The following is a 27,069-nucleotide window of genomic DNA, read 5'->3' as shown; positions in this document are numbered from 1 at the left end:
AGTGAATTAATAAAATATTATTATGATATATTAACTTTGGTCAGTGCCACTGAAATAAATTACTATGCTACTCTGGGACTTTTGACAGGACATACTGGGTTGTTTGAGGTATGTTCCATATATTCTCTGTGTTGTTGAGACTAGTGGAATTTTAGAGCATTCACATTTTTTAATCACTCATTGAGTTCATCAGTTCCTACAAAATGATGTGGCAGAAAAGAGAGTAGGTGAAGATATGGGTTGTAGCCCTACACCTGGAATAGCTCACCTAGCTTCTTAATGTTTATTACCTCACTGGCAAAGAACACTACCTTTTCTATCTGATTTTAACACGTTTGACGCTAGAAAAAAGTTGTGTATGAAAGAATGTTTGTAAAAATAGAATGCTTGTAAATGTTCACCATAAATTGCATAAGATATCTTTACAAAATAGAGGGTGTCCCTTTACATATCCTCTATATTCTACTGCTTAAGAATGCCACAAAATTGGAGAAAAAGAGGATGAAGAGGTGATGATTAGTCTGATGTATCAATTTGGCTAGGCTATAGTACCCAGTTCTTTAATCAAACACTAATCTAACTGTTGCTCTGAAGGTATTCTGTAGATCTGGTTACCATCTGTAATCAGATGACTTTAAGAGATTACCCTGGATAATGTGAATGGGCTTCACCCAATCAGTTGAAGGGCTTTAAGCAAAAAGTGAGTTTTCTTGAAAAGAGAATTCTGATTCAAGACTGTAGTATCAAATTTTGCCTGAGTTTCCAGCCTGTTAGACCTATGAATTTTGGACATGGCAGCTCCCACAGTCATGTGAGCCAATTCCTTAAAATAAATCCCTTTATATATATATATATATGTTTGCCTGTGTATGTGTATGCACATGCGTAGGTGTATGTGTATGTATACAGATGGTCCCGGACTTTGGATAGTTTGACTTACGATTTTTCAACTTTACAAATGGTGCAAAAGCGAAACGCATTCGGTAGAAGCTGTACTTCGAATTTTGATCTTTTCCCTGGGCTGGTGATATGCGGTCTGGTAGATCCTCTCTCACATTGCTGGGCAGCGGTAGCAACCCATAGCTCCCAGTTAGCCATTGCTCACGAGGGTAAACAACCGATATGCTTACGTCTATTGTGCACCCAGTCAACCATTCTGCTTTTCATTTTCAATACTGTATTTAATAAATTACAAGAGATATTCAACACTTTATTATAAAATAAGCTTTGCGTTAGATGATTTTGCCCAACCGTAGGCTAATGGAAGTGTTCTGAGCATATTTGAGGTAAGCTAGTCTAAGCTACAATGTTCAGTAGGTTAGGTGTATTAAATGCATTTCAGACTTAAAATATTTTCAACTTACGATGGGTTTATCAGGATGTAAGCTAAGACCTGCATGTATATATGTATTGGTTTTGTTTTCCTAGAGACTCCTGAAGATACAGGGAAAGACTGGGCAGAGAAGAAAAGTCATATTTGGTAAATGTTCTCCACTTTATAGTAGTTTTTCAAACCTAGTAACATTTCTGATGTTTAGCAGTATCTAAATTACACAACAAATACATGTATGTGAATCAGGAAATTTACGAGGCATTGCAGTTTAAAGTGAACAGCTGCTCTGCTTACAATTTAGACAATGGGAATCCCTAGAGTTATCTGAGCCGCGTCCCTACACCTCAGATCAAACAAAAATTTCCAAATGTTTTGAAGCCCAGACTCCTGTCACTAGCACTGTGCTGTCAGTCTGCCAAATGGGAAGTGCCTCACAACTGCACAGAGGTTCCCCGGGTATTTAGGTAAACACGAGGACATCGATAGAGTTAGTTTTGCGGAATACAATATATGGATTCTTTTTAGAAGCAGAGAACTGCAATGCATGCAGACCTAAACAAACAAAACAAGTGAAGTTTGGGGGAGAAAAACAAACAAACAAACTTGCTTTGAACAGCAGGAGACGACGTTTTGGCAGCTGAGCAGGGCAAGAGCTTCATGAGCCGCTCTTTAATGCTGCGCTTGGTGCTGTTCTGAGTGTACAGGAAACCTAGAAGATACGGGATGGGTTCTGTTAATGCTGTCTGCAGAGAGAAACTCAGGCATGCTGCAGGGTGTGTCAGCAGACGCCAGGCAGGCAAGATCTGGGAGCAGCCATCCGCTCAGGCAGAGGGCTGGGATCCCAGAAGGAAAAAATTAAATCCTTGTTTTCCCTTTGCTTTTCTCACTTTTTAGGTTTTCTTTATGTTGCATTAGATCACGATTACCCCATGAAAAAAGAATCATGCAAGTATATCTAATGAGTGGCAAAAATAAAATTTGCTGGCTTTTTTTTGGTCTTAAATTGGGAATACAACAAATATCACTAAAAGAGTTAACTGGATTGAAATTTCAATATTGAAACCAGTAAGAAGGGCCCACGTGACCATTTTGTGCATGCATTGCTCCCCATCTTTGATTCCAGAGGAGTGGGTGCTCTGCATAAATCATTCACATCGCAATCATCTGTTAGTACCTTTGCCTTCCCTGAAAGTGAGAAAATAGATGTCCTTCATACACAGCTTCATTAGCATAAGCTGACGTGCCCAGAGATGGGACATCCTTCATATATTCACATGTGGACATTAATGGATGGGGCTCATTCAAACAGAGTGATTCCAAAAGAAACGAGGTGGGTTCACAAAATGTTAACCCAGGAGTAGACGGAGCAGTATCTGTGACTTCAGATAGTTGGAGACGACTCAGGAAAAATCAGTAGTGACCCAGTGGGCAAGCTAGCAAGCGCTTGAAAAACTATTGGTGTCAGGAGTCACACTTGTTCAGCTGAGCATCAACTTGCCCACTGAGTGACAAGAAGCCTGAATTTGCATGTTGCTATATATATTGCCTCCCTAAGTATAAAGCAACAGCAAAAGGACCAATTTAAATCACGGGTAGACCATCTTTATAATATGAACATGGCAAATGTATCTCTTGTTGCTTTTCTACTTTATAATTCCCATCTTGGAATTATAAAGAGTCCTGACTGCAAGGCTACTGATCTATTTCCCTCTGGAGCTGTTCATCCTACCATTGGTGTCCACTGGCTAAAAAACCTGATAGATCTCTTGTGTTGGGCTGACAGCAAACTAGTAGCTACGAAAATCACATCAGATCATCTACATGCTTAAAAGCCCCCTAAAACCTTCATGAAAAAAATTCACACTTTCTACCACGGACCCCAATCCCTGCATGATCTGGCCCTGTCTCACTCTGACAGCATTGTCTACCACCCTCCCTGTCTTAGACCATCAGCCACTGGCCATGCCACCCTTCTTGCCTTTGTTGAAACTCACACAACAGGTCCCTCCTCTCCCCTTTACACATATGGTGTGAAATATCTTGCTTACTTGATATGCCAAGTGCTGGTTGAGAGCGTGGCACATAAGAAGAGATCAATAAATGTCTGACAAATGAGTGAACAGATTCACTTTCAATACCAAAAGAAGACCTGATTTCATTTCCTAGATTAGTATCTAAGGGAGCTTTTAAACTTGAGAAATAAGTCTGATTTACATAAAATAGAGTCTAGCTGGCTTCTTCGTATATTTCTAAAGAGACACGTCCATCTAAGTGTCCTCTCCTTTGTAAATGTGTCTGGAACATGATGATTTTGCTTTAGTTTCTCAAGCAGGACATTCTGCTTCTTCCATTCATGTTCTTTCAAACCTCTGTGCCACTGTATGCGCAGTCTGGTGGGTCCTTCACCAATTATCAACTTCTACCTGTTCGTGCAGCCTTCATAACTCCGTTCAAACACACTTGCCTTGATAAACTTTCCCTGTCATGTTTGCAGCCTTCCCTAGAGAAGAACGACCCACGTCCCTCCGCTGCTCTATCTTCTCTATTGCCCCTGCATCACACCCCATTGCTCTGGGTATCATCCCCTCTTGCTGATTGAGACCCTATCCTGACAAGGAATTAGAGAGAGAAGGTTCTACCAGCCATCTGCAGTAGGAGAGAGACTAGTGTTACCTCCTACCCAGCTTCTTTGCTTCAGATTTGATTTCTTGTTGTCTAGTCAAACTCTACAAACATGCCTGAACCTGGCATGTGGCAGACGCTCAAGAAATATTGGCTGGTTTCTTGATTTCCTCCTTTTCCCTTAAATTCTGATATCTGCCAAGCTCACTCTCTCTGTGACAGCTTCCTGGACCCTCAGGCCTGGGTGTGGGAGAGGGGTCTTTCTGCTTCCCAGGTACTTAAGTATTAATGTTACATTCCCTGTCCCCATCTCCAATTTGGCAATTAATGATGTTCTTCCCAGGGGCATCTTCTGAACTGTACTTGGGGCTACAAATTTTATAGGTTGCTGTTTGTAGTCAGTAGTTAAAAGTCTTAGATTTTAGTGGTGACCTTGGACAGATTATTAAACTTCTTAGGGTGTCTTTCTTTTATTTATAAAACAAACGAAGACTTTATTCTAAAGATCTTGGTTGTCAAAACATATTTTTTAAGTCCCTTTTAGGAATATATTTAAATGTAAATTGTATACGGTGGTTTTTATTGTGTTTTCTTCTCAATGAGAGCTTTAGCTAAAAAGCTAAAGAGAGCTTTAGCTCTCCCTTCCTCTCCCTCCCCATCTTTCCTTCTCTGCTATCAGATCATTCTGCTGTTTTCCCCTTATAGTGTCTGAGTGTCCCAGCATGGTAATAAAACAGCCTAGGTAGATCCCAGTGCTATATGATTTGGGGTATTTAATCTCTCCGAATCTCAGTTTCCTCATCAATAAAATGGATTAGTAATAGTATCTACCTCATAATGTTGTTAGAATCTAATGAGATAATATATAAAGCATTTAGCACAGTGACTGTTCCTAACGTATGCTCAGTGAATGTTAGATATTAATTTTTTTCAGTCCTTCAGTGTACCCCTCAGGTCCTTTCCACATGCTATTATCTCTCTCTGAAATTTTGTTTTACTTCATTGTGGCCTAGTTAACTTCTGCTCTGTCATACTTGAGATTTCAGTTCAATAATCACTTTCTGAGGAAAACTTTACATGGCAGACAAAACTAGGTTATGAACAGCTTTACTCTATGCTCCTATAGTTTCCTGTGTTTCTCCTTCATAGCCTTATCACAAATATCATTAAAACAATTGATGATACAATTATGTATTTGACATGTCTTCCCTACTGCAATGTAAGATTGAAGATTTCTACCTCCAGCCTTTAGAGAATAAATAAATATTATTGGAAGTATTATCTCACCATAAGCAACCATATAACTGGCAAGTTACATGCGTACCTCAGAGACATTGCAGATTCTGTTCCAGAACACTGCAATAAAGTGAATGCCACAATAAAATGAGTCACATAAATTTTTTGTTTCCCAGTACCATCATCTGACAACCCAGTGTTGCCATAAACCTTCAATTTGTAAAAAAAAAAAAAAAAAAAAAAAAAAGCAATATCTGTAAAGTGCAATAAAATGAGGTATGCCTGTATATGAGGCAACTGTTTCTAAGCACTGAACAGCAAGCAATGTAGAACAGTGGTACTGGAGAGAAAAACCCAAGAGGTGAGCTCTACAGTGCCCAGCTCCCTCTACCTGGGGGCATTTTCTTTCCAGAGTTCAGAGAGGTGGAGGGCACGCTTACCGTGCTGAGGTGGCAGAGATTGGAGTTTGCAGGGCAAGGTGCCGAAGAAGAGAGAACTGTTATGTGTGTCAGAGGGGAGGAGCTGTGTGAAAATTAAATGAATGTGGGCCATTGTGATGGTGAACTGTATGTGTCAACATAACTGGGCTAAAGGTTGTCCAGATAGCTGGCAAAACATTATCTCTGGGTATGTCTGTGAGGATGTTTCTAGAATAGATTAACAATTTAATTGGTAGACTGAATAAAAAAGATCACATTCATCAGTGCTGGTGGGCATCATCCAATACGTTGAGGGCTTGAACAGAACAAAAAAGTAGAGGAAGGTGGATTTGTTCTCTGCCTGAGTTCAGACGCCTATTTTCTCCTGACTTCAGACATTGGTGCTCCTGGTTCTCAGGTGTATTGACTCTGACTGGGACTTACATCATTGGCTCCCCTGGTTCTCAGGCCTTTGAGTTTGGACTGGAATTATACCATCAGCTTTCCTGGGCCTCTAGCTTGCAGATGGTAGATTGTGGGACTTCTCAGCCTTTGTAATTGAATGAGCCAATCTTTCAACATAAGTGTCTTTCTGTTTATCTGTATATATCCTCTTGGTTCTGTTTCTCCAGAAAACACTGACTAATACAGTCATTGACCAAGGGCTGGGTGATGCACGCTCAGGGACAGACTTCATAATACTCAGCAAGCAGAAGCTGCTATAGGACTGAGAACTGAATGGAGATATCAGAAATTGTACAGTGCTGCAAGATGTTGGAGTTCTTGCCCAGTCTCCCCCCAAAAAAATTAAAATAAAAAAGAAGAGTAAAAAAAAGAGAGAAAGAAGGAAAGAAAGAAATTGCACTGTGCATTGAGCACCTCTGGCTTGCACTGGAGAGCTCAGAAAGACTATGCTTTTGGAGAAAGTATCATTTCCCAGAGTAAGAGCCACACCTTATAACTAAGTATAAAATCAAAATTGACCTATCCTAACATATAATAGAACTGAAGTTGGCAAGACCAAAAGTGCTAGAAACTGTGGAAAGCCTTCCAGAGGAATACTCTACACACTTTAAAAGAAGATAACACAATCTAAACTCCCTACAATGTACTATAACAATGTCCATCATGCTACCAAGCATTAGTAGACGTGTGAAGGAGTACAAAAATGTGACCCATACTCAAGATTTTTTAAAAAGCAGTCAATAGAAACAGACCCTAGGATGACACAGATGTTGGACTTCAAAGAAAAAATTAGTCATAATAAGTAAACAGGTGAAACATTTTAGCAGTGAAAATAAAATTACAAAAGGAACCAAATGGAAATTTTAGATGTGAAAAGTAAGATATCTAAAATGAAAGAGCTTTTTGAGATGGGCTTAACAGCAGATTGGGCACGACTGAGAAAAGAGTTAAGAGCTTGAATGGAGATGAAAAGAGACAATCATCTAATCTGAATAACAGAGAGGAAAAGAGATTAAAAAATAAACAGACCCTTAGTGATTTGTGAGACAATATCAAATAGTCTAACATGAATGTAATTAGAGAACCAAATGAGATAGAAGAGAAAAATTAGAAAAATAAATGGCCAAAACATTCCAAATTTGTTTATAAACATCAATGTACATATCCAAGAAACTTGAACCTCAATCAAGATAAATACAAGATGAATCACATAGACGTGTCATAGTCAAATTATTGAAAAAAATTAGAAAACTCTCAAAAAAAACAGACTAAAAAGATGTGTTATAGAGGTTAAATAATATAAGAATGGTTTTCCATTAGAAACAATAGATGACAGAAAACAATGGAATAAGTTCTGGGGGGAACAAAAAGACTTTCAACCCAGAATTCTATATTCAGTGAAAATAGTTTTTTGAGAATAAAGATGAAATAAAGATATTTTCAGATAAACTAAAGCTGAGAGAAATCATAGCTACTAGACCTGTATTGCCAGGAATTATAAAGGAATTTCTTCATTACATGATATGAAATTATCATGTACATGGAAATTACATGATATGAAAAGTTAGATGTACAGGTAGAAATAAAGAGCACTGGAAATTGAAAATATGTGAATAAATATAAAATATCTCATTTTCCTCTTATTTCCTTTGTTTAAAACAACCAAAAAATATTGTGGGGTTTATTTCATTTGTAGATATTACATTTCTGACAATAATAGCATAAAGTATGGGGGAAAGTAAATGAAATTTTACTGTTGTACATTTTACACAAAGTGGGACAATATTAACTGTAAGTAGTCTGAATAAGTGAAGGAGACAGATTACAATTTCTAGATGCTAGGAAAACAAATGAAAATAATAAAAGGAAGGGCAGTCAAAATTCCAATTGAGGAATTAAAATGTAATATCAAAAATATTTGGTTAACCCCAAAGAAGTCAGGGACAGAACAGAGAAGCAAGGAGAATATATAATACAGTAGACTTACACTCAACCATATCATGAAGCCAGAAACCCAATCTTTTTTATTCACTACTGTATCCCCATTACTTTCCACAGCTCCTCAAATATAAAGAGTGTTCAATCAATATCTAATGAAAGTATGAAATCAGACTCTATGTCTTATGACATGGTCTCAAAATGTGCAGATTGGCCGCATGTCTGTAATTGGCAGATGCATTTGGAATCTGCATGGGGGTATACATCCTCACAGCATGTGAAGCAGTGTCCTTCCCACACTCCAACTGGACAGCTGTGTGTGAAGGCACTCTACTAAGGATGCTACGGACTGCATTCCCCAGCCAATAACACTGAAAGAAGACTGATGGTGAAGGTAGGTCGACCAGCAAAATGCCTTAGTATGGAGGGCAATTTACCCCCATAGAAACCAAATACTCTTTGATAGATTAATTGCATCACATAAATATTGATTTATTCATTTATTTAAAAAGAACTTATTATAATGCATATATTGTAAATAGTGTTGGTTGTAGAATTGTGTATACACAGTGGTCATATAAGAAAATGTCCCTGTTCTCTGGGGTCTAACCATCTACACTGATGGTAACATCTATTATATTACATGACTGATTTATTAGTTTCTTTTATTAAACCTGCATTCTCTGAGGGACGAATTTTATTCGTTCCTTATTTCACTTATTCAAAAAACATTTATTGAATGCCTTCACTGTGCTTTGTACTATCCCAGGTGCTGGGAATACTTCAGTGAATAAACCAGACAAAAATTCCGGCTTTAATCGATGTTACATTAGAGTCAGGGAAGAAGAAGTAATAAGCAAAAATAAATAGCAAAATATAAAGTTTGTCAGATTGAAAGCAGGGCTGAGGCCTACTGGGGAACAGGTTAGGAGGTGGGATAAGGAAGACTTGTAATTTTAAATGTGGTGGCCAGGGAGGTTTCATTGGAGCGATATTTTAGCAAAAATACCGAATGAGCTGAGAAAGTTTCTTACCCTATTTTGATTATTAGCAACTAGCACAGTGTATTACATATATTAGGCACTAATATATATATATTTATTGAGTGATTAATCTTACTCATTTATTAATTTATTCAGTTAATATTTATTGACACCTGCAATGGACAGATGAATACCTTCAATTAATTGGCTATATAAACTGCTGAATCCAATAATCTATAACAAAATTATTGCCTTACAAATCAAAATTAAGTCAACTCCCTTATCCCTGCAACTAGAAGTTACTCCAGTCTACTAGGGTCCTAGTGCTTCAGAAATCATGAAAGAAAGGAATACAAACCAAAGAATAAAAAGTAAGTGTGCAAGTAAGTAGGCCACTTTAAATCATAATATAACTGAATGAAAGTGCATTCATTTTTACCAATGGGAAAGGTTTCATCTTACAAAGCCTGACATTACAGAGAACCAATCAGCCCATCATCACTCTGGTTGCTCTGTATTTCCGACCCTTCCACATCTCAACAATGTATATGCAAGTGGTCATTTTTCACAGACTGCTTTTCCTGTTACACAAAGAAATGCCATTATGTGTAAATGTCAGGCTTCAGGGATGAGTGATGGGCCATGAATTATGAATTTAATAAGTAACTATGATGGTAATAGAAATGGTAATTTCACCATAATGAGAATTAGGCTTATCTTCCTCCTTTTTCTAGGACAGCTGATAGCAAAAACGAATATTTCCTGTGGCTTTGCATGGGAACAAAGGCTCCTGCTCCATAATTCACAGCCCTGTTCAAGCTTCCATCTTGTGCTTTTGAATTATGGACGATGTTTTTCTTCCTGGATCCTAAGCCTGTGGATGTCTGGTGGAGGAAAATGGCTAATAATGTTTCCACAGACATGGTGTCTTCCATGAATCAATAACTATGACAAAATCACCGGGCACTGCAGTGGCACGGTGATCCTGCCTGTATCTCCTTTGAATCGGTGACAAGCTGATTCATGAGCAGTGACTTGGTGCTGGACTAGGAAGCACAGTCTTCACTGGTCAAAAATGGGAACTTATCACTCACAAGTCTATTTTTTAAATGGGTTTGGGGCTCATAAATACACACACACACACACACACACACACACACACACACAGTTCATTTTGCCTTTTCAAATGTATTCCTGAAGAAGCAGGGCCCCAGATAATGTTTTTCTTCCTGGATCCTAAGCCTGTGGATGTCTGGTGGAGGAAAATGGCTAATAATGTTTCCACAGACATGGTGTCTTCCATGAATCAATAACTATGACAAAATCACCGGGCACTGCAGTGGCACGGTGATCCTGCCTGTATCTCCTTTGAATCGGTGACAAGCTGATTCATGAGCAGTGACTTGGTGCTGGACTAGGAAGCACAGTCTTCACTGGTCAAAAATGGGAACTTATCACTCACAAGTCTATTTTTTAAATGGGTTTGGGGCTCATAAACACACACACACACACACACACACACACACACACACACACACACACACAGAGTTCATTTTGCCTTTTCAAATGTATTCCTGAAGAAGCAGGGCCCCAGATAATTTGCAGTTTGTACTCTGGTGATGATTCTTGCTGAAAATTGCTGTCAAACTGCACCAATTGTTAGCGGATCCTGCAGTCAGCCGGCAATTGTAATCATTCACTTTTAAGAAGGGTAGCAGCAGGGTTAGTGACTGAAAATCAGGGGAAAATATCTACATTTAATTTTGTAACTATGAATTTGGAGGTGTCACACTGACCTTCCTAACTGACCTGCTTTGTTTTGCCTGGTTGTGAAACAAGTTACCGTCTTTATCAGTTAATCCAGAAGAGGGAGCCAGAAAGTGCTTGAATTTGCTGGCAATAATCTATAGAATCTAAATGTAAATAGAGTAAATTTGACTCAGAGCTGCCATTTGAAGACACCTGTTTCTCATAAAATGAGTGCTGCTCTGTCAACCTCTTCATCTCTCTCCTGTGTTTCTCCCTGCCTCTGTGTCTCCTTTAGATTTATCTCTCACTTTCTTCAGTGTTTCTTGCTTACTTATCTCTATCTCCCTCTCCGTCTCTGTCTCTGTGTTTCTCTGCCTCCGTGTCTGTCTTTGTTCTTCTATGTGTCTCTTTGTATTGCTCCTTTCTGTATCTCTGCTCTATCTCTGTCTCTCTCTCTGCCTCTGACTCAGTCTCTCTCTCAGACAAGACAGGGTCCCATTTGATCTTCTTTACCTCTGTGTTGAGTGTGTGCATCATGAAACATTTAGAGAGAGTTTTAGTCAGCTGAGTATGGGATAATCATTGTAAGTTATTGCTGGGCGAATGTCAGTAAACAACTAGATTGTCAAAAGCGCTAACGCTTTCCAAACCGGTACTGAGTGCTTGTGTTTGTCCACGTTTCTGCCCTGCTCTATTGGCAATACTAGTCAGAGGATGTTAGCAGAAAACAACAACGTGGTAAAGGCATCTACTTTCTTTGGGATCCTTTAAGATTCATCATTGAAGCCCAATTGTCCTTTGTTCCTCTGCATAGATTGCCAAAACTGCTTATGTGGTGAGATCTTTCGTGTGGGAGTTGGGAAGTTATCTGGAGTTCCCTATAAGTAGGGTGACAAGACCTCCTGCTTTGCCCAGGACAGTGACAGTTTATGTGCTGTCCTAACATCCCATTTGTTAGCAGCCCCTTTTTGTGTTCAGAAATGTTCTGGTTTAGATGACAAATGATCTGGTCATGCTGGATTAGCAACTGGTAAGGTCCGTTCCCACAGAGTAATGTGCAGTCATTGAGGTCATTCCACTGTCATTGATGTAAATTGTGCAAATTTGTTTTTAAAAATGGTATTTAAAAATAGCTGTAATTAGTAGGAGAGATGAGACAGGGAGCTAAAATATAAATATTTGCGTACAATAGAATATTATTCAGCTTAAAAAAAAGAAGGGAATCTTGCCATGTGTGACAACATGGATGAACCTTGAGGGCATTAGGCAAAGTGAAATAAGCCAGTCACAGAAGGACATGATTCCACTGAGAGGAAAGCATCAAGAATAGTCAAGTTCATAGAAGCAGAGAGTAGATTGTTGGTTGCTAGGGGCTGGGGGAAGGGGATGGGGAGATGATGTTCAACTGGTATGAACTTCCACTTACGCAAGTTGGAGTAGGTCTGGAGATCTGCTATACAACATAGCGATCTGCGGTGCACTTAAAAATTTAAGGGGCTAGGTCTCATCTTGTGTGATAAAACAACATAAAAAATGTACCAACATAAAAAAAATGTAACGTAAGAAATGTAAGTAATTTGGGCAACATTTGTAGCGGAAAGACTTGCAGCTTTGGAGTCAGAAAGAACTGGTTTGAATAAGTTCTGCCACTTTTTGTTCGTAAGACTTTGGGAAAGTAACTTAAACTCACTGAGCCTCTTTGATCTCACCTGTATCACGGGAATGATAGTAATGTCAGCCTTTGCTATGTCCTGGGGTGTTAGGAGGTTGAAATGAGGTTACATATACATAGCTCCTGGCTTGATAATGTTCTCCTCCTGAAATGTGTTTAATGCTCAGCACCCACCTCAAGAAGAATTATTTCAAAAAGGATAGCAGTACCTTTTTTTTTGATATAACAGCAATTTAAGCATCCTCCAAATCTCTATCTTGAGTGTTGCCCCTTTAATAATAATTGTATTATAAATATGAATTAAACCTAAATCCAACTGCACAATTTCTTTTCTTCAAGCTAACACAAATAATCCATTTAAAATAGATAGCTAATGGAAAGCAGCCGCATAGCACAGGGAGATCAGCTCGTTGCTTGGTGACCACCTAGAGGGGTGGGATAGGGAGGGTGGGAGGGAGACGAAAGAGGGGGGAGATATATGTAAATGTATAACTGATTCACTTTGTTATATAGCAGAAACTAACACACCATTGTAAAACAATGGTACTCCAATAAAGATGTTAAAAAAAATTTTTTTAATATATTTTTAAGTGTTTGAATGATTAAGCATTGTATAACTTCAAATTTTCCTCTGGGATTAGTCAATCGTGTATTTTAAATTAGAAAGCTAGTTATAACCGAGTGAAGTTGAGTCTTCTGATGACAAGAAACCACAAATGCAATTTATAAATTGAGTTATAATAAAATTTGAGATTATAAAGTTTATTTTCTTATCAAACAGAGTGTTTATTATATAATGAATCTTTCTGCCCCTCCACTACCCAGTCACATTAATTTTAGTATAGCCTAGGCTACCCTGTTCATTTTATGATTGGCCAGTTACCAGACTACAGCCCTTTAACAACATGCTTGAGAGGATTTTTTCAAAAAAAATTAAGAACTGCTTCCTTTTCTTCACTCTACTCAGCTCCTTTTCGTATAAAATCCTATAGAGTCTCATAGTGTGTTATAAGAACTTTGGCTTTTACTTAGAGTGAAATAGGCAGAAGGGAAAGATTTTGAGCAAAATCTTTAGTGAGGTAATCTAACTTAAGTTTCATTCTAGAAATATTCAGTGTTCACCTACTAAGCAGTGTCAAAAACAAACCTAGTTTCTGCTCTCATAAAACTTACAATCCAATGAGGAACGTAAATGTGAAGAATTAAACAATTAAAACAGAAAAGTCCTTCAGATCTCACTTGAACATGATCTTGCCCTAAGGAAAGGTGGAGATAAATAAAGCCTACAGCTGAGGCCTCTAACAACAGTAACAAGAACTTTCTACGTGCCAAGTATTATGTAAGGATTGTATCATTTAATCTTTACAAAAACTCCATGTGGCAGATGATATTATGATAGACAAATCACAGGTGAGGCCATTAAGCATAGGGAGATGCATGTAGCTTATAAGCGGCAGGACCAGGATGTAAGCACATGTCCATCTGTCTACCTCCTGAGTCTGACATTCTGACTTCCCTACTGCACTCGTAATGGCTCCAGTAAATAACTAGACTACTTCACTTACTGAGTGTGTCTAACTGTGTAACCTTCAGTTACAGGACATTTGTTTCACTTTGCAGAGCGATTTTTATTTTCTTCCCTGCCCCCTCAGTTAGGCTTCTTAAAACTCATCCTGTCTTGAATATAGAACTGAAAACTTGGTGACCTGCGTTCCTTCACTAGAAATGCTGCCTCTAATTCCATTTTCTGCAGGACATCCATCAAATTCCTGGTGGTATTAAAAAATAATAAGGCAGTTGAAGAGAAGGTTGCACTAGGAGATCCAATTTCTTCATCTGAAAAATAGGGGTAATAATACTTGACATTTACTAATCTCAAGGAAGTTAGGAGATGAATGAGGTAATTGTTTCTGCAAAATCTCATGAATGTAGAAGAAATAACATATAATCCATTATAATTTCCAATGTGAAACACTACTTTCCTATCCTTTTGGGTCACTGTATTCAATCTTGATCTTTTAACAATGTGTTTATTCTATAAAACTATATGTTCATTAATCTAATGAATAGTATTTACTGAGTATATTATAAGGCAGCCCTGTGCTAAGTGCTTGGGATAAAAATCAAATAAAATATGGAATGAAGCTAATGTTTACAATTTTGTGAATACCAATTACCTGGTCTTTACTGCTCATAAGAATCAAGAGGGTAGCTTAGAAAAATCAGCCCTGCCTAATCACTCCAGACTAACTGAATTAGGTAACTCAAATGTGAAGCCAAATTTGAGAACCATTGTTCTGTTCTGGGCTGATCCCATACCAGACAGATTTTCCAAAGAGCTGTAGTTGTACAGTTCTGATACTGCAAACTAGTTGCTTCTACATGGACATTGTACTGGGTTGAGAATGGTCTCTCAGAAATTCACGTTCACACTGAACCTCACAATGTGACCTCATTTGGAAGGAGAGTTTCTCAGATGTAATTAGTTAATGAGGTCATACTGAATTAGGGTGGGCCCTAAATTGAATGACTTGTGTCCTTATAAGAGAAAGGACACCTCCCCCCACCCCTACCCCACTCACACAGGGAAGAAGGCCATGTAAAGATGGAGGTAGAGACTGGAGTGAGGCAACTATAAGCCAAGGAAGGCCAGTGATTGCTGTCAACCACCAGAAAATAAGAAACAGGCATGAAATAGATTCTCCTTCAGAGTCTCCAGAAGAAACCACTTATGCTGACACCTTAATTTCAGAATTCTGATCTCCCAAACTGTGAGAGAATAAATTCTTGTTGGTTTAAGCTATCTACTTTGCAGTAATTTATTACAGATGCTCTAGGAAACTAATACAGGCATCAATTAACAGATTTTTAAGAAGGCAAGAAAAAATCGAATTATGCCGTAGCCACATATTCATTCTCGACTTTATATACGGAGTCCCTCAAAATATAAGACATGGTGCTATACTTGTGATATCTTCTTAATAGTACTGTTAAGTTGTGCAAATTGCTACTAAGCATATTCATTATAGGTAAATTAATCCACTTCACACTACAACTGAATGGATTTCTAACTGTGTGGCAATGCCATGTTCTTTATTTTGCAGTTATTACCTGCCTGTCTTCACTGGATAGCAAATTCCTTGAGGGCAGGAAATTTCTGTATTTTTATTGCTTTATACCCAGAGGCTTAGGGTCTGGCACATAGTAGCTTCTCAATGAAATGTATGTTGAATAATAAAGTAAAATGTACCGACTGGTTGATGTTCACTTATCTTTCTATAAAAGACAGTTATCTCAATACGACAACCAATTATTTTGCGCCTGCGACATGCAAGGCAGGGTACTAGGCATCTTACATATGTCATCACTCACCCTTACAACAACTTTGCAAGCTGGGTATGATCCCTATTTTATACTCAATAACCTAAATATCTCAGAGATTTTAAGCCACTTCTCCTATATCCCTCAACAAGTAGCTAAGAATTTAAACTCCAGTTTGCATCTCTTAATGCAAAAAAGATGTTTGCACATTCTCAGAGGTTAGGAAAAAACATAAATGCAGATTTCTTTCTTCTTTTTTTTTTCTTTAAGAAGCGGTCACCCAGAGCCCATCCTTTATTGCTCGGGCTGTAAATCTACTGAAATGATCGATACTTGCTAGGCACAATATTGTACATGTTGAGGTACAAGTGATACCCACAAAACATATCAATATGGGTCCAGAATAAGTTATATTCAGTTAAACAGTATAGTTGGAAAGATCCCAAATACTTCGATCCTAAATTCTCTATCAACACTGCAGAAAAATCAAGGACAACAAATCAATGTCCCTAAGACAGATATGAGTAGCTCTTCCTGCTAATTTGATTTTTAGTAACTCATGCTTTATGTTGACACACATTGTGAAATACTGTCCTTGAAGACAGACAGCTCTGTCTGCCTCTAGACACATTTATTTATTAGAAATTGAGTCAGGAAAATCTGATGTTAAAATTTATCACAGCAGCTAAGGGGCTATGTCCTGCTGAAGAAAATTAATTTCATGCCAATTTGGTAGATGTTGTCTGATACCTTCCATAAGTAACTAACTTGACCACATCAAAATATTGCCTAAGAGAATTCTCTGAGTTGCATAAAGTGAGGTCACATTTTAAATGTAAATTCAAAATAGTACCATATACGTAATAAAGTCTCACACTATGTGCCAATTTGAAAGTAATGCAATACTCAAATTTGTGTTACATTTGTCAAGAATTTCATAACTTCAAAGCTGGGAGATTGAATGAATGGTGAGCTATGTAAGATATTGCTTTAAGGCAATATCCCTTAAAGCTTTTAACAGAAACTCTGGCCATCCTCTTCAGCCTTATGGAAACATCCAATTAAGACCTTAAATTCCTTGAGGAATAAATAAAACATACGGGATTTTAGAATATAGAGGGATAAATAAATAAAACATAAGGAATTTTAAATTATAGAGGGATAAAACATAATCCCTCTATAATTCACACTAACCAGGCCTCACCCCAAATACAGTAGACTGAAATTTTAATTCTGAAAATCCTAGCTTCACTCATTTCAAATCTACAAATGTCTATTGATGCTTAAGTCTCATTAAATGCTCCTTGCTGCCTTCTCTTTCCAGGGATCTTAGAGTTTTATTGGAGAGAGGGTTAACTTTTAAGAGATAAAAGTGAAATGATTTAGAAAAAAATCACTTCACTCCATAGGCTAATTCTGTGCCTTCCTCTATCATTCAGAACTCCTTAGACTGTATTGAAGCAATCACATTCTCTGGCTCTTCCAGATCTCCATGAAATGAAATAGAGGGCTGTTTAGGAAACCCCAAACCATCATATTTCAGAAATCTGCTATGACTAAATATTATAAAAGGCACGTTATAAATACTGTCTCATATAAACTTCATAAGAATCATTTATTAAGGAACGAACTGAACTCAGTAATATTTTAGCTTGTCCAAGATCAGAAGTCTAAAAACATTAGGAATGTGTCTAAGAACCTGGTCTGTCTGAATACCAAGGTCGCATATACACTATTTATGTTTCATTCATCTCTGTCTCCCCAGCATCATGCACGATGCCTAGTATTGGCTGTTCAATGCATATTTGTTAAATGAATGAATCAATTTTGGTTGAATTCCAAAGGAGAAAGGAAGGCTCCTTGTTAATGAATAAATCATGACTTCTTCAAGGTTTCCAAAAACAATCAGCATTTCATTGGGACAATCTGAAATGCCAGATCCTGGCAAACCAATCTGTCAGTTGGAGACAAGGGCATTCAGCAAATTGAGCCTTGAAAACTTGCAGAGCCAGCCCTTCCTCGGTGGCCTTCAATGTTAGGCTGCTGGTTACTGGGAGCTGTGGGGGAAGGGGAGGTGGTAGTAGTAGGGAACCCAGCATTGTCAACAAACTCCAATAGTCTGAGATAACAGTGCTGTTAAAATATACTCAGATCATAAAAAGGAACAGATTAGGTTATGAAATTGAGATAAGATATCCTCACAGAGCGAAAGCAATATTGTGCTCTCAGTCTAAAATTTCATAGGAAGCTTGTGCAAATGGCTTTCTGGGTAAGGAAAATTATGGATTCTATCTTATTCTCTGGATGAGTAAATCCACTGAATTCAACCTGACCTTAGGATCACATGCACATAGAGCCAAGCAGGAAAATTGGTCTGATAAATATTTTTATAACCAAGATAGATCTGAGGCTCATGTAGGCTTCTGGGGACACTGAACTGAACAAGTCTGAACTTCATGTTAATGATGATAGTAACACATGCCTTTTTTTTGAGCACTTTACAAAGCACTATCCAATATGATCAGCAAAACAGTCCTCATGGGGCTTCCCTGATGGTGCAGTGGTTGAGAATCTGCCTGCCAATGCAGGGGAAACGGGTTCGAGCCCTGGTCTGGGAAGATCCCACATGCCACGGAGCAACTAGGCCCGTGAGCCACAACTACTGAGCCTGCGCGTCTGGAGCCTGTGCTCTGCAACAAGAGAGGCCGCGATAGTGAGAGGCTGGCGCACCGCGATGAAGAGTGGCCCCTACTTGCCGCAACTAGAGAAAGCTCTCGCACAGAAACGAAGACCCAACACAGCCAAAAAGTAAATAAATTAATTAATTAAAAAAAAAATTAAAAACAAAAACAGTCCTCATAAAATAAGCTACAAGGATATATTGCAGCACAGGAAATACAGACAGTACTTTATAATAAGTGTAAATGGAGTATAACCTTTAAAAAGTGTGAATCACTATGTTGCACACCTGAAACTTATATAATATTGTACATCAACTATACCACAATTTTTTAAAAAGGCTTAAAACAAACAAAAGTAAAACAAACAAAAAACCAGTCCTGAGATATGCATGTTTGGTATTACAGTCCACATTTTGCAAATGAGAAAATTAAGAAGCTTAGGAAATGTACACCTCAGTTGCTGTCTAGCTGAGACTCTATTCCAAGGCCTCTCACACTGGTTACTCTTTTCCTTTCTATTGTTGCTACTTAAAATGGTACTCAAACCATCAACCTCATCTGGGAACTTGTTAGAAATGCAGACTCTTTGGAACCACCCCTGAGCTACTGAATCATAATTTGCATTTTAATAAGATCTTCAGGTGATTTGTATGCACATTAAATTGTGAAAAGCACAGTATACATCATTTCACATTAGTCATCCAGAATGCCTCTGCTTTGAAAATCTCATCTCAACTTGATATAAATGAGAGGTAAGGGAAGGGCACTGTCATTAAGAATAAGCTGTCAATCTATGAATCTTCCCAAAACATGACCAGGTTTAAATACTGATGGCATCAAGGATGTCAGTACAGTATAGGTTAAGATTATAGACTGTGAATCCTGTTTTGCCATTTCCTGTGTGACTTTGGGAACACTCCCTAACTCTTGAAGCTTCAGTTTCTCATCTGGAAATGAGGATAATAAGCATACCAACCTCAGGAGGTTGTTGTGAAGGTCAAAGGAGATGAGTACTCAGAGCTGGCTCATGGTGAGCTCACAGCAATGCTCATTATTTTAAGCGTGATTCGCAACAGACATTCACTCTAGCTGCCCATATTACCAAAAAAAAAATTTTAAAGTGGTTCTCTTGGTTCTTCATCAAGTTAACCCTTTGAACTCTATCACAGAGACTCACTTCATATTAACTCTGACCTATGGAATTCCACCCAGTGGCACAAGGTCATTGTGAGTTTCAATAAACTATCCCAGAAGGAACCTTTGACACATTTTCTAGACTTCTCCCCTCAGGGATTATTCAGCAGTGAGTTATTAAAATATATAACCATCAAGGACCTACTGCATAGCACAGGGAAATATACTCAATATCTTGTAATAACCTGTAATGGAAAAGAATGTAAAAAAATATATATATATATTTATATATATGTATAATTGAATCACTTTGCTGTACATCTGAAACTAACACAACATTGTAAATCTATATTTCAATAAAAATTAAAAAAATAAATAAAGAAGTGATTTGTTATTAATGTTGTACTATTGTTTCTCATATGGGAAGAATTTTCTAGCTTCAATATGTGTGGTGCACAATTTAAAATTAGGTATCATAAACCACTAGGGTAAAAGTGTCTGAGACTAATACCACTACGCTATTCCTGAATGCAGAATCATTGGTCTTTACAGAGCTAGCAAGTCCATAAAAGGCAGGTTGAAAGCAAGGATCCAAAAACACTGCAAACTGTAAGAGGCATACAATGAATTTAACAATGCAAAATGAAATGAATGGCATATCTTCATTCTTCTTGCTTTTCCTACTGAAGAACAATCCTATATCTTTCTGTTGATCTTTATTTTGCTCCATTACTTAATTTGACACTTCCATCTCCTCACTGATATCCACTGGGCAAATATTAACAAAGGAGATGAGTGCCATAGCTGGGATTAAAGTTGGTCTTCCTCATCTGCCAGGATCATTCAATCCACCTCTATTCCTTCTGTTATAGGACCCTGAGTTTGATTAGCCAAAGGAAAGAAACAATTTTTTCTTCAATGTACACTTAGAAAGATATAAATAAAAAATCATAGGCCACGGACTTTACCAACTCTCCAAAGATTAAATTTTTTAAATTTTCAAATGGAAAATAATTATTTTTCTTTAAAATATGAAGTAAAACCACATCAATCTGTAAACACGTTGCCATATTTCGAAGGAGCTGAAGGTCATCTTCCAATTATTATAAATTAGTTGATGCCTAGTTTCACCCACATGATTTTTCATGTGTGGCTTCTTTCTGAGCTAAATTTGAAATATCTGCCTCTATTTTTCATTTACTTATTAAACTTCATTTCTCTCTTTAACCTCGTTGAGACTTTTCTTTTGCGTTTGCCTTTTGGTTATTTTTTACTGATGATTGCCTATATTTTATCATTTCATATTGTATTTTATTTTACCTTTTGTTGTTTTATATGGGCCTATTTCTTTCTTCTAGTTTCTCATAATTTTTCAACATATTTCATTCTATTTAAAAAGTTTTGAATCATTATTTTATTACTTCTCCAGTTTTTATAGCTTATAATCATCAATATTTATTTTTTCTACCTTATATTTATTCTTCTTGTTAAGGCCAGACTTTTAGCCACTTAAATTGCTCTCATTGTTATTTAGTTGTGCCTAGTTTCTAGCTTTAACTCAATTTTCAACACCTTAAAAATCTTTAAGCTAATTTTGTGTTGTCCAGTTTTGTATTTACTTTTAACTCTTAATTTACAATAGTAGGCCAAGAAAGTGATCATAAAAGTGGCATCCAGGCTGAGCCCCAGGACTCATAGAGGCTGCAGAGAGCCAAAGCCAAGTGCAGGTCGGGGGTCTGGTCTAATCCCCGGGTTACTTTCTGTTTCATTTTGAAATGTGCCCTGTTTCTGAAACTGGTGCCTTCCAATGTCAAGGAAAATGCAGGACTCCTTGGAGATGCCAGCCAAGCTTTTAAGAACCAGGGCTTTGTACAGGGAAAGTGCCCTCCAGAGCTGTGAACTCCATCAAAAATGCTTCTGCCCACAGAGCTCAAAGGTTGAAGGTTGCAAGAACAGAAAGCTTGAATCTCTGTAGCCATGTGGCTGACAGGGGGTGCTCTGGCTGGCTGTCAGGCCTGAGCCTCTGAGGTGGGAGAGCTGAGTTCAGGATATCGGTCCACCAGAGACCTCCAGGCTCCACATAATATCAAATGGCAAAAACTCTCCCACAGATCTCCATCTCAATGCTAAGACCCAGCTCCACTGAATGACCAACAACCTCCAGTGCTGGCCACCCCATGCCAAACAACTAGCAAGACAGGAAAACAACCCCACCAATTAGCAGAGAGGCTGTCTGAAATCATAATAAGTTCACAGACACCCCAAAATACACCACCAGACATGCTCCAGCCCACCAGAAAGACAAGATCCAACCTCATCCACCAGAATACAGGCACCAGTCCCCTCCACCATGACGCCTATACAACCCACTTAACCAACCTTACTCACTGGGGGCAGACACCAAAAACAATGGGAACTACGAACCTGCAGCCTTCAAAAAGGAGACCCCAAAACAGTAAGTTAAGCAAAATGAGAAGACAGAGAAATAGGCAGCAGATGAAGGAGCAAGGTAAAAACCCACCAGACCAAACAAATGAAGAGGAAATAGGCAGTCTACCTTAAAAGGAATTCAGAGTAATGATAGTAAAGATGATCCAAAATCTTGGAAAGAGAATGGAGAAAATACAAGAAACGTTTAACAAGGACTTAGAAGAACTAAAGAGCAAACACTAATGAACAACACAATAAATTAAATTAAAAATTGTCTACAAGGAATCAATAGCAGAATAAATGAGGCAGAAGAATGGATAAATGACCTGGAAGATAAAATAGGGGAAATAACTACTTCAGAGCAGAATAAAGAAAAAAGAATGAAAAGAATTGAGGACAGGCTCAGAGACCTCTGGGACAACATTAAACATACCAACAATCTAATTATAGGGGTCCCAGAAGAAGAAGAGAAAAAGAAAGGGACTGAGAAAATTTTTGAAGAGATTATAGTTGAAAACTTTGCTAATATGGGAAAGGAAATAGTCAGTCAAGTCTAGGAAATGCAGAGAGTCCCATACAGGATAAATCCAAGGAGAAACATGCTAAGACACATATTAATCAAATTATCAAAAATTAAATACAAAGAAAAAATATTAAAAGCAGCAAGGGAAAAGCAACAAATAACGTACAAGGGAATCCCCATAAGGTTAACATCTGACCTTTCAGCAGAAACTCTGCAAGCCAGAAGGGAGTGGCAGGGCATATTTAAAATGATGAAAGGGAAAAAATTACAACCAAGACTACTCTACCCAGCAATGATCTCATTCAGATTCGATGGAGTAATTAAAACCTTTATAGACAAGCAAAAGCTAAGAGAATTCAGCACCACCAAACCAGCGCTACAACAAATGTTAAAGGAACTACTCTAGGCAGGAAACACAAGAGAAGGAAGAGACCTACAATAACTAACCCAAAACAATTAAGTAAATGGTAATAGGAACATACGTATCGATAACTACCTTAAATGTAAATGGATTAAATGCTCCAACCAAAAGACATAGACTGGCTGAATGGATACAAAAACAAGACCCATATATATGCTGTCTACAAGAGACCCACTTCACACCTAGGGACACATAAAGTCTGAAAGTGAGGGTATGGAAAAAGATATTCCATGCAAATGGATATCAAAAGAAAGCTGGAGGAGCAATTCTCCTATCAGACGAAATAAACCTTAAAATAAAGACTATTACAAGAGACAAACAAGGACACTACATAATGATCACAGGTTCAATCCAAGAAGCAGATATAAAAATTGTAAATATTTATGCACCCAACACAGGAGCACCTCAATACATAAGGCAAATGCTAACAGCCATAAAAGAGGAAATCAACAGTAGCACAATCATAGTACGGGACATTAACACCCACTTTCGCCAATGGACAGATCATCCAAAATGAAATTAAATAAAGAAACACAACTTTAAATGACACATTAACAAGATGGACCTAACTGATATTTATAGGACATTCCATCCACAAACAACAGTATACACCTTCTTCTCAAGTGTTCATGGAACTTTCTCCAGGATAGATCATATTTTGGGTCACAAATGAAGCCCTGGTAAATTTAAGAAAATTGAAATCGTATCAAGTATCTTTTCCGACCACAATGCTATGAGACTAGATATCAATTACAGGAAAAAAATCTGTAAAAAATACAAACACATGGAGGCTAAACAATACACTATTAAGTAACCAAGAGATCACTGAAGAAATCAAAGAAGAAATAAAAAAAATCTAGAAACAAGTGACAATGAAAACATTACAACCCAAAACCAATGGGATGCGGCAAAAGCAGTTCTAAGAGGGAAGTTTATAACAATACAATCCTACCTCAAGAAAGAAGAAACATCTCAAATAAACAACATAACCTTACACCTAAAGCAATTAGAGAAAGAAGAACAAAAAAACCCCAAAGTTAGCAGAAGGAAAGAAATCATAAAAATCAGATCAGAAGTAAATGAAAAAGAAATGAAGGAAACAATAGCAAACATCAGTAAAACTAAAAGATGGTTCTTTTTTCTTTTTTAACATCTTTATTGGAGTATAATTGCTTTACAATGGTGTGTTAGTTTCTGTTTTACAACAAAGTGAATCAGTATTACATATACATATGTTCCCATATCTCTTACCTCTTGCGTCTCCCTACCTCCCACTTTCCCTATCCCACCTCTCTAGGTGGTCACAAACCACCTAGCTGATCTCCCTGTGCCATGTGGCTGCTTCCCACTAGCTATCCACCCTACATTTGGTAGTGTATATATGTCCATGCCACTCTCTCACTTCGTCACAGCTTACCCTTCCCCCTCCCCATATCCTCAAGTCCATACTCTAGTAGGTCAGTAAATCTAAAAGCTGGTTCTTTGAGAAGATAAACAAAATTGATAAACCATCAGCCAGACTCATCAAGAAAAAAGGGAGAAGACTCAAATCAACAGAATTAGAAGTAAAAAAGTAGAAGCAACAACTGACACTTCAGAAATACAAAGGATCATGAGAGATTACAACAAGCAACAATGTGCCAATAAAATGGACAACCTGGAAGAAATGGAAAAATTCTTAGAAAAGCACAAGTTTCCAAGACTGAACCAGGAAGAAACAGAAAATATAAACAGACCAATCACAAGGACTAAAATTGAGACTGTGATTAAAAATCTTCCAACAAACAAAAGCCCAGGACCAGATGGCTTCACAGGCGAATTCTATCAAACATTTCGAGAAGAGCTAACACCCTACCAAAACCAGACAAAGATGTCACAAAAAAAGAAAACTACAGGCCAATATCACTGATGAACATAGATGCAAAAATTCTCAACAAAATACTAGCAAACAGAATCCAACAGCACATTAAAAGGATCATACACTATGATCAAGTGGGGTTTATCCCTGGAATGCAAGGATTCTTCTATGTACACAAATCAATCAATGTGATACACCATACTAACAAATTGAAGGAGAAAAAAACATATCATAATCTCAACAGATGCAGAAAAAGCTTTTGACAAAATTCAACACCCATTTATGATAAAAATCCTCTGAAAGTAGGCATAGAGGGAACTTACCTCAACATGATAAAGGCCATATATGACAAACTCACAGCCAACATCATTCTCAATGGTGACAAACTGAAACCATTTCCACTAAGATCAGGAACAAGACAAGGTTGCCCACTCTCACCACTATTATTCAACATAGTTTTGGATGTTTTAGCCACAAAAATCAGAGAAGAAAAAGAAATAAAAGGAAGCCAAGTTGGAAAAGAAGAAGTAAAACTGTCACTCTTTGCAGATGACATGATAGTATACCTAGAGAATCCTAAAGATGTCACCAGAAAACTACTACAGCTAATCAATGAATTTGGTAAAGTAGCAGGATACAAAATTAATGGGCAGAAATCTCTTGCATTCCTATACACTAATGATGAAAAATCTGAAAGAGGAATTAAGGAAACACTCCCATTTACCATTGCAACAAAAAGAATAAAATACCTAGGAATAAAACTACCTAAGGAGACAAAAGACCTGTATGCAGAAAACTATAAGACACTGATGAAAGAAATTAAAGATGATACAAACAGATGAAGAGATATACCATGTTCTTGGATTGGAAGAATCAACATTGTGAAAATCACTATACTACCCAAAGCAATCTACAGCTTCAATGCAATCCCTATCAAACTACCAATGGCATTTTTCACAGAACGAGAACAAAAAATTTTACAATTTGTATGGAAACACAAAAGACACCAAATAGCCAAAGCAACCTTGAGAAAAAAAAACAAGGCTGGAGGAATCAGGCTCCCTGACTTCAGACTATACTACCGAGCTACAGTACTCAAGACAGTATGATATTGGCACAAAAACAGAAATATAGATCAATGGAACAGGATAGATGGTCCAGAGATAAACCCATGCACATATGGTCATCTTATCTTGATAAAGGAGGCAAGAATATACAATGGAGAAAAGACATCCTCTTCAATAAGTGGTGCTGGGAAAACTGGACAACTACATGTAATAGAATGAAATTAGAACACTCCTTAACACCATACACAAAAATAAATTCAAAATGGATTAAAGACCTAAGTGTAAGGCCAGACACTATAAAACTCTTAGAGGAAAACATAGGCAGAACAGTCTACGACATAAATCACAGCAAGATCCTTTTTGACCCACCTACCAGATAAATGGAAATTTAAAAAAAAATAAACAAATGGGACCTAATGAAACTTAAAAGCTTTTGCACAGCAAAGGAAACCATAAACAAGATGAAAAGACAACCATCAGAATGGGAGAAAATATTTGCAAATGAAGCAACTGACAATGGATTAATCTCCAAAATATATAAGCAGCTCATGCAGCTCAATATCAAGAAAACAAACAACCCAATCCAAAAATGGGGAGAAGACCTCTATCGACATTTCTCCAAAGAAGTTATACAGAATGGCAACAAACACATGAAAGGGTGCTCAACATCACTAATCATTAGAGAAATGCAAATCAATATTACAATGAGGTATCACCTCACACTGGTTAGAATGGGCATCATCAGAAAATCTACAAAAAATAAATGCTGGAGAGGGTGTGGAGAAAAGGGAACCCTCTTGCACTGTTGGTGAGAATGTAAATTGATACAGCCACTATGGAGAACAGTATGGAGGTTCCTTAAAAAACTGAAAATAGAACTATCATACGACCCAGCATTCCCACTACTGGGCATATCCCCTGAGAAAACCATTATTCCAAAAGAGTCATGTACCACAATGTTCATTGCAGCACTATTTACAATAGCCAGGACATGGAAGCAACCTAAGTGTCCATTGACAGATGAATGGATAAAGAAGATGTGGCATGGGCTTCCCTGGTGGTGCAGTGGTTGAGAGTCCGCCTGCCGATGCAGGGGACATGGGTTTGTGCCCCGGTCCGGGAAGATCCCACGTGCCGCGGAGCGGCTGGGCCCGTGAGCCATGGCCGCTGGGCCTGCGCGTCCGGAGCCTGTGCTCCGCCACGGGAGAGGCCACAAC

The 27,069-nt window shown here is 37.8% G+C and overlaps 1 protein-coding gene across 2 annotated transcripts in view; it reads right to left on the bottom strand.

The window, feature by feature from the left end:
* KCNIP4 (potassium voltage-gated channel interacting protein 4) overlaps window positions 1-27,069 on the bottom strand; it is a 1,248,962-nt gene that overhangs the window by 140,196 nt on the left and 1,081,697 nt on the right. The window contains exon 2 of one of the 2 annotated variants that reach the window (XM_024119502.1): window positions 1,941-2,042. The exons of the other annotated variant lie outside the window; for it this stretch is intronic. Coding sequence (XP_023975270.1) covers window positions 1,941-2,042 — 102 coding nt within the window. The remainder of the gene's footprint in view (window positions 1-1,940; window positions 2,043-27,069) is intronic. 2 annotated transcript variants of the gene reach the window in all.

This window comes from Physeter macrocephalus, chromosome 7 (assembly GCF_002837175.3).
Source record: "Physeter macrocephalus isolate SW-GA chromosome 7, ASM283717v5, whole genome shotgun sequence".
Lineage (NCBI taxonomy): Eukaryota > Metazoa > Chordata > Mammalia > Artiodactyla > Physeteridae > Physeter > Physeter macrocephalus.
The sequence above is the reverse complement of the archived record's forward strand: the minus strand, read 5'-3'. Positions and strand labels throughout refer to the sequence as shown.